General features: G+C 43.9%; 1 protein-coding gene across 2 annotated transcripts in view; it reads right to left on the bottom strand.

Annotated features, from left to right (window-relative positions):
- SHB (SH2 domain containing adaptor protein B) overlaps window positions 1-15195 on the bottom strand; it is an 82169-nt gene extending 66974 nt beyond the window's left edge. The window contains exon 1 of one of the 2 annotated variants that reach the window (XM_027780293.2): window positions 14296-15195. In XM_027780293.2, the coding sequence (XP_027636094.2) occupies window positions 14296-14871 (576 nt within the window). In that variant the 5' untranslated portion in view covers window positions 14872-15195. The remainder of the gene's footprint in view (window positions 1-14295) is intronic. The other variant, XM_055791253.1, reaches the window with a different exon arrangement.
- Between the last annotated feature and the right edge of the window lie 676 nt (window positions 15196-15871).

The following is a 15871-nucleotide window of genomic DNA, read 5'->3' as shown; positions in this document are numbered from 1 at the left end:
CCCATTTGTGCCATTCTTTCTCTTGAAGAGAGATTATATTTGCCCTGTATTTTGTGAACCAAGACAAAAGGCAGCAAAAAGAAATTATGTCAGAAGAACAAGTTTCCTCCATCCATCATGAGATCAGAAATACCTGAAAGTTATAAAACGTCTCTTCTTACCCTACGTTACCACATTTCCTGGATCCTGGCAAAATCATTCTATGCTGTGTAAACCCTGCTGCTTATATAGGCTTTTTAATCAGCTCATTAAAATAACAGGAATAATTTCTCCCTGTTATTGAAGGGGTAGAGTTAATCCTGGTTTCTAGAAGCTGACAAGGGGACCAGGGCAAAGGAAAAAGTCCTCACAGGATAATTACTGCAGAGCACAGATGTGATGTAGGACAGGCAAAAAAACCTGAAGTAGAGAAAGAAGAGGCAGGCACCAGCAGCAGAATCCCCACAGGAAAATAAAATAAATCAGGGGGGAAAGGACCACAGGAGATCACCCTGTCCAACCCCTCACTCAAAGCAGGGCAAGCCTAAAGGGTTCTGCCCTGAAGGCCTATTCCCTTTAAGGGAGATTTTTCAATCAAGACTCTGTCCCACCAGTTATTTACATTTTTAAGACCAGCACCAGTACCACTGACAGCAGACTGCTATTCCAACAGCTTCAATCTTTTCAACAAAGAGCCAGGAATATGTTGTCAGCTGTTAGACTGCATCTGCACCTGCTTCTGTCGCCTGCTGTCAGAATACCCCACCAGACAGAGCAAAAAACAGGACACACAAGGATGAGCGGCATTCCTCAGGGGTCCATACTGGGACTTGTGCTGTTCAATGTCTTTGTCAATGACATGGACAGTGGGATTGAGTGCACCCTCAGCAAGTCTGCTGACAACACCAAGCTGAGTGGTGCAGTTGACACACTGGAGGGAAGGGACATCATCCAGAGGGATGTTGATAGGCTTGAGAGGCGAGCCCATGCAAACCCCGCAAAGTTCTTCAACAAGGCCAAGTGCAAGGTCCTGCACCTGTATCGGGGTAACCCCCGGTATCAGTACAGGCGGTGTGGAGAATGGATTGAAAGCAGCCCTGGGAAGAAAGGCTCAGGGGCGCTGGTGGAGAAAAGCTCAGCATGGTGCGACAACAAATGCTTGCAGCCCAGAAGCCAGCCATATCCTGGGCTATATAAAACCAAGTATGACCAGCAGGTTGAAGGAGGTGATTCTGTCCCCTCTACTCGGCTCTCCTAAGCCCCACCTGGAGTACTGCGTTCAGCTCTGGAGGCCCCAACATGAGAAGGACACGGACCCATTGGAGCAAGTCCAGAGGAGGGCCACAGAGGTGATCAGAGGGCTGCAGCACCTCTCCTATGAAGACAGGAGTTGTTCAGCCTGGAGAAGGGAAGGCTCCAGGGAGACCTTGTAGCAGTACCCCCAGTGCCTAAAGGGGGTCCACAAGAAAGCTGGAGAGGGACTTTTACAAGGGCATATAACAATAGGACAAAGGGTAATGGCTTTGCACTGAAAGAGGGTAGATTTAGATTAGATATTAGGGAGAAATTCTTTACTGTGAGGGTGTTGAGACACAGGTTGCCCAGAGAAGCTGTGGATGCCCCATCTCTGGGAGTGTTGGAGGCCAGGCTGCGTGTGGCTTTGAGCAACCTGGTCTAGTGGAAGCTGTTCCTGCCCATGGCAGGGGGTTGGAAACAGATGATCTTTAAGGTCCTTTAAATTCAAACCATTCTATGATTCTTTCATTTCCAGATTAAACACCTGCACAAATGCCATGGAGTAACACTGTATTAGAAAAAGGCAGAGATCTTTAAGATTAGAGTATAAAACATCTAACACACTTCAGAGTCACTGCTCAGGCCCTGCAACACTACCACACTGAATTTTATACAGATTTGTATTTTGCTTACCAAAAAAAACCCAAAACAAAACAAACTAGTTAACCAGAAAGCCACCACCACATTCCTTGGCATAAGCTTGCAACAGTCATAAGCACATCCCTAAGAAAGGACATCTTAGAACATATATTTGTTATCACCGAAAACACAGACGTGTCAGAGCAAGATTTAGCCGTCTTATAGTCACAGGTTAACAGGTGGGATACCAAAGTATCTGAGATTGATGTTTCAATTATAAATTTATCATATACATTTATCATGTTTTCCTCCACTCAAAGTTTGTAGCAATCAAAATTTTCTGTTTGACCGGAAACCACCAGAATGACATGAACAATAAGAGGGAGGAAAAAACAATTTTTTCTCTCACTTAGTATCTGAAATTACTGCCATATTATTGCAAAAACCAGTTAATCCAATGGAAAAGAAGTCCCCTCACTCATGACATATGCACAAGCAGCAAGGCAAGTGACAGCAGCTGCACCCACTTAAACTGCAACCACTTATTCAGCAGTAATTTCTCCTAGTCAAAAGGACAAGTTTATCTCCAGAAGTGCTATAGTTGACATGCCATCCATTTAGCCTTCTGATGAAATCCTATCAAAAGCTGCTGGATGGTAGTATGGGCTCTGTGCTGCTCTCCTATTACAAACGTTGACAAATAACATGTGCCAATTCTTAGTGTAACCATACTAAACCATAAAACAGCAGTAACAGTTATTAGATATTTCTTCTTTATTTGCAAAAAATACACTATGAGGAAATTGATACATACAAAAAGCTGTTAAATGACAAAAATTAATACTGGTTAGCTTTAATCATGATAGTAACATATTCAAGACCTTACTGTACTGAACATGAACAGAAAGACTAAAGCAACTAACTTGTTATTCAGAGGTCTAACAAAGCAAAAGCTGCTTGCTAACATGGAAATTTAAAAAAATAATCTAAAATGGCCAAACCCCACATTAATTCATTACTGTATTATTACTATTATTACATTTTGCTATCTGTAAATCTGTAACAGGTCATACTGAGGCTGGAAACACATCCACTACAGTACTCCCTGAAGTGAAAATCTCCCCTAGCTTGGACAGTGGGTGTAAATTCCTCCCCTTCAGACAAGTAATAGTGTCACAAGTACTATGAGACTCTATACAGCTTGCCATAACTATGTTTTTAATCAGGTCACCTATCAAATTTGTCAAATTGGCCAAACCCGCTCCCCCAAATGGCCACCCCCAAAAAACCCCAGCCAAAACAAACCAACAAAACCCAAACAAAGGCCCCCCAACAAATCCCAACCCTACTTTTCAGCACTAAGGAGGCAGAAAGAGAAGTCTAATTCAACTTCCTGTATTTCCTTATTAAAAGAAGCTTTACAGCTCCCCATGTGACTGTTACTGTTTCCATATATATTAAAATTTATTGATTGTCAGCCTAGCTATAGGGGCTGGCCAGTGCCAACATTTTATTTCTTCTATACTTGCTAACAGCTGTAAGTTCCTCACTTCTAGGAAGTCTCAAGGTTTTCTACTTCTTTCAAAAATAAGCCTTCAAAAAGAAGCCTTCATTCAAAAAGGCTTGAAAAACCTCAAATGAGTATGCCTGTTAGTTCTATTACAGCATACCTACTGTAAATGTCTAAACTTCTTTTCACAATCCCAGTATAGAAGATTATTTTTCCTGTTCTTGGAGATCTCAGCCAGAAAAAGCATTTCTACTCTGCAACTCTTTGTGTTATCTCCCCAGAAATTACTTTTACATTAGCAAGGTCATCTTCCAAGCCTATATGCAGTAGGTGAGACAAAATACAGAAAGTCTTTTGATGAATTACAAGGTTCTGAGTACAGGAGTTTTCTAGTCATGGTACACACATAATAAACAAAAGATTTGCTTCATGCCAGAAGGTATGAATATATTGTCCTCGTACCCCCTCATGCCATCGTCCCAAAGCATAAGCTTGCCAATGTTACACGCAAGTTCTACTCACAAGCCTATGAGTATCACAGATACATCCCTTGCATGCGCAGTGGGGCTCTTTAGATCATGATCTTAGTCACCTCCATGACACGTGGGAAAGTTCTGATGTAAGAGTACCATGCTGTCACCTCTCCCCCATGGGCATGCAGGAATAGGCCTTCTGTGTGGTAATCAAAGCGCCTCCATGTTTAGCAGGGCTCTTTGGTGCCAGACAGGCATGTCTGTGTTGTGTTTTTTTCTCCCAGCAACCACCTTTCAGACACTGTCCAGCAAACTGGTCTCTATCAACCCTTTGTCTTCTGTGGCCCAGAGGCCAAGGCCAGCACAGAAGATGCTAGGTTAGGGCCTGCATGCAGTGCCCCTCCCACATCTTGGGTTAAGTACACTTCCCAAGACAAATGGCTAAACTTGTTCAACTGGCCTCCAAATTGGTCTTTCATGTTAGTGACTGACAAACAGAGGACAGGAAGGAGAAGGGAATGGATGCCATCCATTGTCTACCAGTGCATCCCCCCCTGAAGTCTCAATTCACCAGGCAACACTGTATCTAATGCTCTACCAGCCATGTCTGCCTTAGACACAATCAGAGGAGTGGCAACGTGCTGAGGTTGTGCAGCTGCAGGCTAGAAAGGGCATTTACACACAGGGTCTGACCTTCGGAGCAGGACAGAGTTACTTTGCCTCTCCTTTCTGCCAAATCCAGCCACCTTTCACTTTGTTCTTCCTGTCAAAATGAATCATAGCTATCAGGGAATCCCCAGAAGGCCTCAGACAGCCATTCAGATTCCAAAGTCAAGTCTCAATTGCCTGCATTTGTCAGAGCTATTGTTAAAGACCTGTGGCTTATCTCTTAACAGAATGCAAGATTATCAGAGTGGACTGTGAGCTCCTACAAATACTGAATCCCGTTCTACACAAGCCCATCCTATGGCACCCAATAGGCACGTGATACTATTTTCTGTCATGTAGATCAAATAATAGTATCTTGAGGCATAAGTAACTTCAAGTAAAAGAAACTCCAAAACATAAATAGAAGTGTACTGATCAAATGTAAGCAAAACTTCTATTTGAGGTTCCACAATCAGAGAGATCAAGAAGGATTTAGGGAACACTCACAGTTCTCCCTAGCAGGTTGTCTGCTAAAGTTTAAAAGCAAAAGAAAAGGAGTATGGCTCAGTTACCAGCCAGGTTGACAAATTCAAAACCATAGCTCTAGCTAAAATGTCAGTTAGCAGATACAATATCAAAAAACAACGATCACTCCCCTCCAAAAATTAAATACAAGCTGAGATTCTGGTTTACTCTTCTAATACACATTAACTAGTGTGCAAGCTTCACTATTGATGCATAGTCTTTGTCCTTCTGCAGTCTTAGAAATGTAGTAATATATGTAGGTCTTAAATGATATTAAATACAAGTTTAAATGTATTTGCATATGCAAAAAACATGTTTTGCATATGCAGCCATATGAAGAAAACAAAGAATATACCTAAATGCATAATTTTGCAGATATCACTGACTAAAACACACATTTTAAAGAGAGCAAACAAGAAAGAAATAATGAGAACTTACAACACTGAAATAAACTGAGTCTTTAGGGATAACCCTTCTTTGAAACGAAAGGAAATACAAAAGATCCATCCTTGAAACAGCAACTTCAGCACAGAACCATTTGTTATCTGACTGATTTAGTGGCTATTGTGAGTAAGGACACACTATTCTGGAAGAACATAAGAGGAACTATAACTAATATGAAGCAAAAAAAACAAAAGGCCTCTCCTGCTAGCCAAACCTTTGGGAGACTTATTATGCAAGACTTCTTTAGGGGGAGATTTGTTATTAACTATTATATATTATAAATATATTAATAATACATACTTAAGTTAGAAAAAACCAAGCAGACTGTATATTCCTCTGTTGGCTTTTGGGCCCAGCAATTAAGTCCATGATAAGAACATGTGACTGTCAGCAGAGACACAGAAGACTAGCACTTAGAAACTGAATTTGTGTCAGAGAACACCAAGGTGAACAGATTAACACAATATAGTGAAAATTCCTTATGCTTTCTGAGAATTTATAGTCACAAAATACCAGTCACTAGCTACAGTAGAAGTCACTCTATAACAAGTGTTTTTGTTTTGTTTTGATTTTTTACAACTTTTGACAAATACCAAATTCCTCTCCTTGTCCATGAGTGATTTCCAGGTGTCACAACACAAACATGCCCTAGGCAGATATTTCATTAAAAATAGTATTTTCATTTAATGCTCAAACACTAAGCATCAGACAGGTCTACGATTATGAAGCCTAGACAAAGCTCAGCCTGCGTTCAGAAGGACTGCGGAGTTGGTCTGAATTTGTGTTCTAAATGAATAAAGATTTGCACTTATGCTTTCTTCTATGAAGCACTGAATCAAAAAACTTCTTGGGTAATCATCCCCACAACCTCAGTACTACTTTTTTTTCAAAACTGAGTTCACAGCCTTGGAAAACCTGCAAATACAGTGATCTGTACATGTCTTAATTCCCAAGAGGATCAGCAGAGGGATCAGGAAGAGTAAAAGAAGGATTTTTAATATCCTGCTAATGAGCCATAATTTAGGTCATGATTCTAGAGGACTAACTCTATAGGTGGAGCTGTGTATAAAGCCTTCTACTCCTAAATCTGAGTGTTGGAAAGACCTGCATCAGCTCTGCCCCTGGGAGAAATCATAGTCCTCATTCATAGCTTTGATTTCCAGAGAGGAACACATTCTTTGTCTAAAAATGTAACTGAAGCACAAATTGGGAAAGGGAGCTCCTAAATTTCTGACACAGATGTGGACTGGTAGCAGTGTTGGGGCAAAATAATAAAAAAGCCAGTGTTTTATAACAGGGTTTCAAGAGCTACTCCCCCATACACAAGGCTTGGTTTTCAGAGAAGGTAAATTGCTCTTTGCAGTTTCTACCAGTCCACACACCCACAGTGACAGACCCCACTGCTAACAAGCCCATATATAAACAATTCTTCTTGGCTCTCCATTTCTCTCCTCTATGTCCTTGATACCCCATGCAGTAATTGCAGTTCCCAGCTATTCCAGGTGTGTCCCTACTTCACATAGGGCAATGCAGGTCACCCAGACAGTGCTGCTGAAAGTTTAAAAACAGAGCTCAACCTGCTTTCCTCTCAGTAAGGAAAGGGCCCTTCCCTGACCCATCCACTCAACTATATTAAATTTGAAAGTACACCTTCCAGCACCTGCCAATATATCCAAGATTTATGGAAGGAAGGACAGAGCAGTTAATAGGTATTTTTTCCTTCAGAAAACCAGGTTAAAAAAAAAAAAATCCAACAAAAAAATTTTTCTATCCTATGCACTGCCATTAGCAGATTATGTTTTGTAAAACCATTTTTTCACTTCACACACAATGCAAAACTACTTCAAAACCACACCTTATGTCTGTTTCCTTGTCAATGGACTGTTTTACATTACCATTTACAGAAACAATGACATATCCAGGAAGATCTCCACCACAGTCCCTTTCCTATCTATCATCAGATTTCACCATATGCTGTTCCAACTGCCAGGTGTCTTTCATATTACTTTCTCCACCACAGTGCCTAGCATACTGTTAGTCAAAGATACAATCACATTAACATCAGGCAGCAAAGGAATGAAAAGTCAAACCATACTCCTTGCCACAGAGCAGCACTCTGCAGGAATGTCTGAAAATCAGATGCTATAACCAGCCACTGGTAGGCAAGGATATACACAAAAGTGCTCAGAGACACAAGTATCTCTTCCATACCAAACAGTGTCCGTGAGCTTGGGGAGCAAAGAAGCTTATAAAAAAATACAGAATAGGCATTTCTTCAGTAATCCAAGCAAATATAATGGCAAACTGGCTACCGCAAGATAAGATTGCAAACCATAAGTTTACTAGTGAACTTGATGGTTAAAAATAAAAACACAGATTCACCTTCTCCCTTTCTAGGTCCATTCTCTTCATTAATCAGGTTAAAAGCCATTTACAGAAGTTCCAATTTACGTTCTTACTGTGCCTAATATCTCACTTAGAGTTAAAATACCCTTTAAATCACAATAAACTGCATAACTTTATTCTGTCTATAGAGTGTATCACTTCCGTATATACATTACATTAGCACAGTCCTAATGCTAATAGTTTGCTTGCAAGTTTACTTTAAGTTGGGTGTGTAAAAAACTCTGTAATACAGACTTCTTTCCTTATCTGAACAGTTTTGAAGGAAAGGATGCAGACATAATCTGTACTATAACGCAGTAGTAAGGAAGTTGGATTTATGGTGGCCCATAATGGTGTTGAAAAATAATTGTTTCATGTTGTTTTAGTTATGTTTGGTGTCTCAGTACTTCTGTATTCACATATCAACTTAAGTAATCCAGCTCTTGCGCACACCCATGTGAAAATTCAGCAGACAATCTACAGAAGAAAGCACAATTCCTTCCTTCTTGCTGATCCACATCGATATTCAGCCCTGCTTTAGTATCCTCAGAATATCACTCTCTCCCATGGACTCACCCAGCCACACCCAACTGTACACACATGCACTTGATCTGAACAAAGCCCTATTCATTTCTTCATGCTTTTTCAGATGGTATGCTTGTATGCTTGAGAGACTATTGTCAGACTAACACCACATGCACTTAACTGCACAGGTTCATCTGCAGAACTAGGAAAAGCACTCCAGATTGTCTGAGCTGTGTCTTAGATCCTGCACTACTGTCCTTGCCGAAATTCTCGACACTAACCCAAGTCTGTTGGCAACGCTCAGGCTCCAAGGCAGTTTTTGAGCAACAGAATAACATTAAGACTTAGATTCTGTGAGATCACTGAGGGCAATTAAACTACTCTTTTACTCAAAGCACGTGTGATACGAAAGCTAGACCAGGTGGTTCAATGTCTGGCCCACACAAGTTTTGAAAGTCTCCAAAGAACGAAGGCCCACAACCTCTTTCTCAGCAACATAACTTTTAAAGTATATTTTATATTTTTATCATATTTTTAATATGTTTGTATATATTATTATATAAATGTATATATTACGTATGTATATATACATACATATAATGTAAATTTCAGAATTTCATAAATAATTTCAATATATGTAACAAGAAAACCTAAATTTACTTAAATAAAACTGGTAGACTAAAGCATCAGTTTGAGATCAGACAGATGTGTAGACCAGAGGATGTGATTAAGTGGGCATTTGGATTCCATTCACAGATATTACAGTTCCCATAAAGATGGAACACATCCAAGTGCTGCACTAATAGACTGGTCTGGACTCAGCTCAATAATTTACAAAAATCCTCCTACAGGCAATACGTTGTATCCACCATGCAGTTTTCACTTGTATTTGAAGTCAGCACCTGCAAGGCAATACATCTGCTGTTGGTATTTTGACTCTTTTCACCTGCCTTCTTTTGCCACCCATGCAAACTCCAACACTGCATTCATTTTTAGGTTGATTTTTTTTCTTTCACTATCCAATTGAGCTTTATCTAACATTTAGCCATATGCAGGTTGTTACTACCTTTTCAGTTAAAACAATAAACCTCGGCCTTGTCTCCTCCATTCATTAGCTTTATCAGACTGAAGGCTGTAATTAGTATTGCTGGCTGAACATAAAAACACAGTGACAAAAAAAAAGTGTAATCATAGGGACATATCTCACTACTGCTTTATTTGTTCCTCTAATACTTCTGGTAAGCTAATCTGTTTACAGATGCAAATTTCACTTTTACAAGGAAAGCTCCATGGTCTTCATATGCGAAATAGCAATCTACCGATATTGCAAGAGCATGAATTGCATCTACAGCATGCAGCTTATGCAGCTTTTTCTTCTGTCTCCATGAAGTTGTCAGCGACTGGAATCAGGTCAAACTCATCACTACTGAATAAGTAAAGACATGTAAAAGCAATGGAATACTTCCAATTTCTCCCACATCTGGCTTTTTTGAGTATAGATATCCTTCTATGCATATATGAGGATATATCCTTATAGCAATCAACAGAAAAATTAAGTGGTGAACTTAAGCAAAAGAAGTAACAGGTAATTCAACTAAGAAATGCACAAAGCAAGCTTTTAATGGGCATGCTAATGCTAGGACCTGGAAGACTACTGCATGCAGTGACATCCTTCCACAGGCATCCCTGCAGCCCATCTGATTATCAAAGATTAAGCACCAACCTGCTGAATGGCAGTAGGGCCACATGGCTCCTCTTTCTGCACCAGAAAGCTGAAGAGAGGAGAGAAACAGGTGCACCCTTCCACCAGTTCAGAGATGCCCAGCTGTGTAGCCCTTGCTAAAAGATTTTAACTGTATACAGATACTTACAATGTTGCATAGAGCCTAAGCACTTTTATGCAAGACCTTAGAAGTTCAAACAGCATTTCCAGTCTATTGCAATGTCAGAAAGGTACTTGTTTCTTACATAATGGGGGGGAAAGCTTGCAAGGCAAACAGCTTTAATCTTCATGCTTAGCTAGCAGCCAGATTTCTGTACCACACGCTTCTGTGGTGGATCCCATGGAAACAAGGATTTTTTTTCCTTATATAAGTGCAGAATTCACACATAGATATTGTTTTCAGTCCTTTGTAAATCAAGTCAGCAACTACACTGCCCTGAACAATTTCCTGCCTGATTGCCACTGCCACACAAAGTTTACATGCTTTTGCACTGGATCGGCTCTGCATATACAGAACTGAGCTACCTTCTACAGCATCAGATTATGTCCTGTCCTGTGGAAATGGATCTAGCAACTTGCAGTGTCTTTGGCATTCAACATCCAGAACTGCTGCACAGTTCTGTCTCCACTGCACAAAGGGAGTTCAAAATGCTGCTTATTATGAAATTATCATATTTTAAAGGACAAGTATGCTACAATCCCAGCTTCTAAATCCTAAAAACTTTCTGCAATGGAGTATATGCTGCAGCTGATCTTGGAATAGCATTCCAGGTTCTTCAGCTTCAGGGCCAGGCAGAGAACTGTTTAGGTTCAAAAAACTGTAATAGGTGAGAAAATGTGCAACGTATCTTTTCACACAGCCATTTTCCCCTCAGCTATTATTGCTTTCATGGATTTACACATATTACACAATGCGAGATAGAAGTCACTCAGAAAGACTTCAACTCATTCTTTCAGATCCCCAGTTCACCAAGTGGTTTGTCAGTTGTGTTGATGTTAAGCCAAATCTCACATTTATTCTCACACAAGTACAGTAGCTGCCAGGTTGCTCTGGCATACAGCCACATGTTGTTCCAGTTTGCCTACACTCATTCACCACAGGAGAGCTAAGAAGTTAACATCTCCCAGGCCAGCATTAAAAATGGAAGCCAGTAATTTCTTATGTTGTTCTGGCTTGCCTACACTCATTCGTCTGCCACAGGAGAGCTAAGCAGTTAACATCCCACAGGCAAGCACTAAAGGTGGAAGCCAGTAACCTCTTATCCTCCATACTAGAGGTACTGAGGTGCTTCTGCCATGAATTAAAACACAGCCAACTCTCCCTTTTTGAAGATAAGTATCACTGTTAAAGCCCTAAAACCTGCCTGATTGTACTACTTAAATAAAAAAATCCACCCACCAATTTGAATTCAAAGACATCTGACAATGATGACTCTCTCCATTGTAGAGGTTAGTCACCTCACTATTGAGGGTACATGGCAATTTGGGTTTGTCTGCTTCAGCTTTAGGTGGTACTTCTACCTTCAGACATCAAAGCTTCCTGAAACCCAGGTACATTACATCTTGTGGTTACTTTTACAGTCTATGCCTGGAATCTTGCAGAATACAATCATGCCTGCCATTGCTTTTAATCTCCATCTCCTTTACTCTCTGCATCAGCTAGTCTGCCATTTTTTTTTTCCCTGAGAATTTTGACTAATCAGTCTGTTGTTATTCATATTTTGCCACTTGTCCTTTAAAAGTAACCACACCAAACACCTTTTTTCCATTCTAGTAAGTCTTTCAAGCTTAACACACAACTGACCTCTTCAGCCAACTCTTTACTGATGACTGATCACAAAGTTTATAAAATTGCTCATTGAATTTGTGGAAAACCATACTTCTCAGTTAACACAAAGGAAAACAGCAGTCTATCTTGGTATATGAAAAAGAAAAAACCCACAGGTGCTGGAATGGAACACAAGCATTTAGCCAACACTATTGGATCATTAAACACTAACGTTCTTGTACAATGACAGACCTATACGGCAAACTAAATCTTTTTTCATTCCTGAGGTACTTGCTAGCTTAAGCTATGCTACTCACAGATTCTGTCTGCCCCCCGACTCCAATGTTTTTAGCATTCCGATCAACAATTCTGAATGTCAGATCTCTGTTTTTTGATACCATCCCCTCTACTATATCCTTCTTACAGAAGGTTATTTCCACTTGTTTATTTGCCACTAAACTAGACACACAGAGTTAACCAAATTCCTCATTTTTTCTCCTCAGTGAATAATGACAGGAGAGGAGAAGTTCCCTGCCTGCCCACTACGACCACTGCTTACCATGTTCACCTGTCAGGCTTTACCTTTCAGGGCTGTGAAATAAGAGATAAATTGCATTTCTGAGAAGAAATAACACAATTGAACAAAAGACAAGCTATGTAGCTCCTCAAAATCAAACTCTGTTGTAGGTGAGGGCAGGCACACTTACCTTTTGAGGTGCAGAGATAACTTTATGTTGCAGACATGTTAAGATTTCCTGATTGTCACATATAGTGCTTGCTCAAAACCAGAAAGAATGTGACTATGACATGAGTGTTCTGTACCTTCTAAAAAAAAGTTGTAGGCTGCTCATTCAAAACAATTTTAGAACCTGCAACAAGGCCTTGGGAGCAGCACACAGATTTATGACAACACAAGGTAGCAGGTTACCTAGCAACAGATTTAGTTTCTACTTAAAAAATGGCTTCAGTCGGTTGAAAATTGAAAGACAATGTTAAAAAAAAAAACAACAAAAAACACAACAAAAAAAAGGAAAAGAATAGCAGCTGCATTTGGAAGCATTTTGCCCCAAGCAATTACTTTCTCTGAAGTGTGAAGGTGCGGAAAGTATTTGCCTAAGAGCAGATACATGGTATCAACACAAGCAATTGAAAGAACACTGAATATACTGTAACATAGTGAGATTCTAATCAATCACTTCCACAAAAGAAGTTGTTTCCAGTCAGGAACGACACCTAAAATGACAGACACTGTAATAAATTCTAGACTTTTAATCTTGTATCATCACCATCACAAGCTGATTTATTTGGAATTCCACCTAGACAGGATATAATTTATCAAGTTGTCATGGAAATGTGTCACTGCTCAATGCAATCATGTTACATATTTAAACATGTACATACACATCATTTAAACTGATAACATTCAGTACATACTAAGAATTCCTGTGATGTGACTTTACACTGAAGTTATAAATGCCAATATACAAAGTGGAAAAATACTAATTTCCAATATATGAAAAACCTAAACTATACTCACAGGACCAACAGAGGCAGGTGGATATGTGCTGTGCTTACAAAATAATTAATGCTGCTTCTCTCTGCAAAGCTTCCCAGCTGTAACCCAAGTTGCTGACCCCAGCACTTTCCAGTGCTGTGTCTACACTATTTTGTTAATATCTGCGTAGAATGACCAGTTAGAGAGAGGCAAACATTTGCAACTGAGCCAGTAGCTACAGAGTTTGCTTCAAGTACCTGCCAGCTGAAAACACAGTTATGGAAGTTGTGATGCCGTTCTAACACAGGACTTCGAACTACTTCACCTTTGACACTGAACTAGGTGGCAAAAAGAAGTTATTACTGAATGCATGACAAATTGTCTCCTTTGGGATGGCATTAGGTTTGTTGTGGGGTTTTTTGTGTGTGTGGGTTTTTTTGTTTGGTTGGTTGGTTTTTGTTTTTAATTTTATATACATGAGTGCTCCAGACCACATGCAATGGGGCTGAGGCTGCAACTTTGGGTTGCAAGCACCGGGCTTCTCAAGCAACTCTAGGGTTCCCCAAGGACCCCCTCAAAGACCCTCATTCTGTTCTGCAGCAGGATGCCAGCCCAAAAGCCTTGACACCAGTCATGATGTTGTCAGTGCACCATGCCCCAGAGCAGAGCTAGGCACGCCTGCAAACCTGCCCCGTCACCCAACAGGAGGTGAGTTTGAAAGCCCAGAGGACAGGGCACCACCACTTCATGTGCCAGCCTTGCATATGCCCTGCCTGCCCTGAGATATAAAAAAGGGTCAGGCCACCCAGTGAAGAAGAGTGGAGAGCAGCGGTGGCTCCAGCTGCATTCCAAGGGGAGCTAGTCCCCTCACCAAAACCCCTTCCAGGGGCTGACATCGCCCCTGCCCTACTACCTAGTCTATGGGGGCGGGAGAACAACACTTACTTTATCTTTCACAGCAGCGGGGACAGAGGTTGCCAGCTGCTCAGAGCCCTTGTTGAGCTTCTTGCCATCACTGCCACCGACGCCCTCAACCTTGATGAGCCGGTGCTTGGGCGAGACGTACTTCACGTCGGGCGGCGTGGCCGGGCGGCGCTCGCTGTGGCTGCGGAAGAGGTGCGGGGAGCCGGCCGCGCAGGGGGCGGGGGGCGCGGCGCGGCACGACGCCGAGGAGAAAGCCTTGGGGGCCGCCTCGCCCAGCTCCTCGGGCACGGCGTAGTCCGGGCGGCACATGGCACGCAGCCTGCACAGGGACGAGCCGGGCCCGCTGTAGGGGTCCTCGAAGTCCCGGTCTTTCTGGGCGCGGTAGGCGCGGAGCAGGTCGCTGGCCTCGTCGCGCAGGCGTCGCCGCGGGAAGCTGGGCGAGGTGTGGTGGCGAAGGTGGAGGTGAGGCGGCCCGTCAGGGCGGGGCGCGCCGCCAGCACCGTTGCGTTTCTCTCGGTAGTCGGGCCGCGGCGGCTGCGGGGGACTCTTGGTCTTGTTGTTGCCGAGGCTGAAGTACTTGTTCAGCCATTTGGCCATCGTCTCTCCCGGCCGCGGCCCCTCAGCGCCGAGCGCTGCCCACGGCGCCCCGCAGCTCAGCCGCGCCGGCCGCCGCCGCCCACATGGAGAAGCAGGGCGGCGGGGCGGGCTGGCACCCCCGCGCACACGCTGCCCCTCCGCAGCCCGCGACTGGAGGGGCCTCGCTCGGGCTCCCGACCTGCCAGCGGGACGGGACGGATCCCGGCCCGAGACCGGCGCTCGCCGTAGCTCCGCGCCCTCCCCCGCGGCTCCGGCGCTCTCGCGAGCGCAGCGGCAGCTCCCCCGCGCTGGCGGCGCGGCGCGGCCTGACCTCAGCACGTACCGGGGAGGCGGGGGATGCGCTGCACCAGGCCTGGCCGCCGGGGCCCGCCCACCGCCCGCGCCCGGCACAGGCAGCGGCGGCGGGGCCGGGCCAGGTGCCGGTGGGCGGTGGCTGGGCGGCGCGCCCCGCCCTGGCCGGAACGGGGGGCGGGGAGCCCGGGCCGGGGCTCGCTGCTGTCTGTCGGTAATCCCCGGGAAGGGCCGGAGGCGCAACCACCTCCGGGGAGCGGGAGAGTGTCGGTACGGCCTCTTCTTCCTCGCCCGGCGGTAGAAGGGACGCGACGGGGCGTGCCAGGCCCTGCTGGGCCGCTGCTGCAGCGGGGGGGGGACCCGCCGCGGCCTCTGCGCCCGTGAAGGAGCGGGAGCGCGGGGCTGCCGCCGTGAGGGGGCCCGGGCGCGGTGCCTTGCCTGGCCGGCCCGAGGCTCGGGAGACTCTCTCTGCCCTCCGGCCGGGCCGCCTGCAGCCCCGGGGGGCCGGTACCTGTGTGTCCCCCTTCCCCCCAGCAGGGTAGGGGGTCTGAGACTGCGCCCGGTGGCCCCTGTCAAAGGGCACCAAGCCCAGGGGCTCACTAGGGCTGATGCTAAGCAAGCAGGATATTGTGTATTTTGTTGTCAGGTCCTTTCCCAGGTGTGTTCCTGGGTAAGGGCTACAGTGAATCAAATACAGAGATGATGCCTG

Source organism: Falco peregrinus, chromosome Z (genome assembly GCF_023634155.1).
Source record: "Falco peregrinus isolate bFalPer1 chromosome Z, bFalPer1.pri, whole genome shotgun sequence".
NCBI lineage: Eukaryota > Metazoa > Chordata > Aves > Falconiformes > Falconidae > Falco > Falco peregrinus.
Note: the sequence above shows the minus strand (reverse complement) of the source record. Positions and strands in the feature narration are given on the sequence as shown.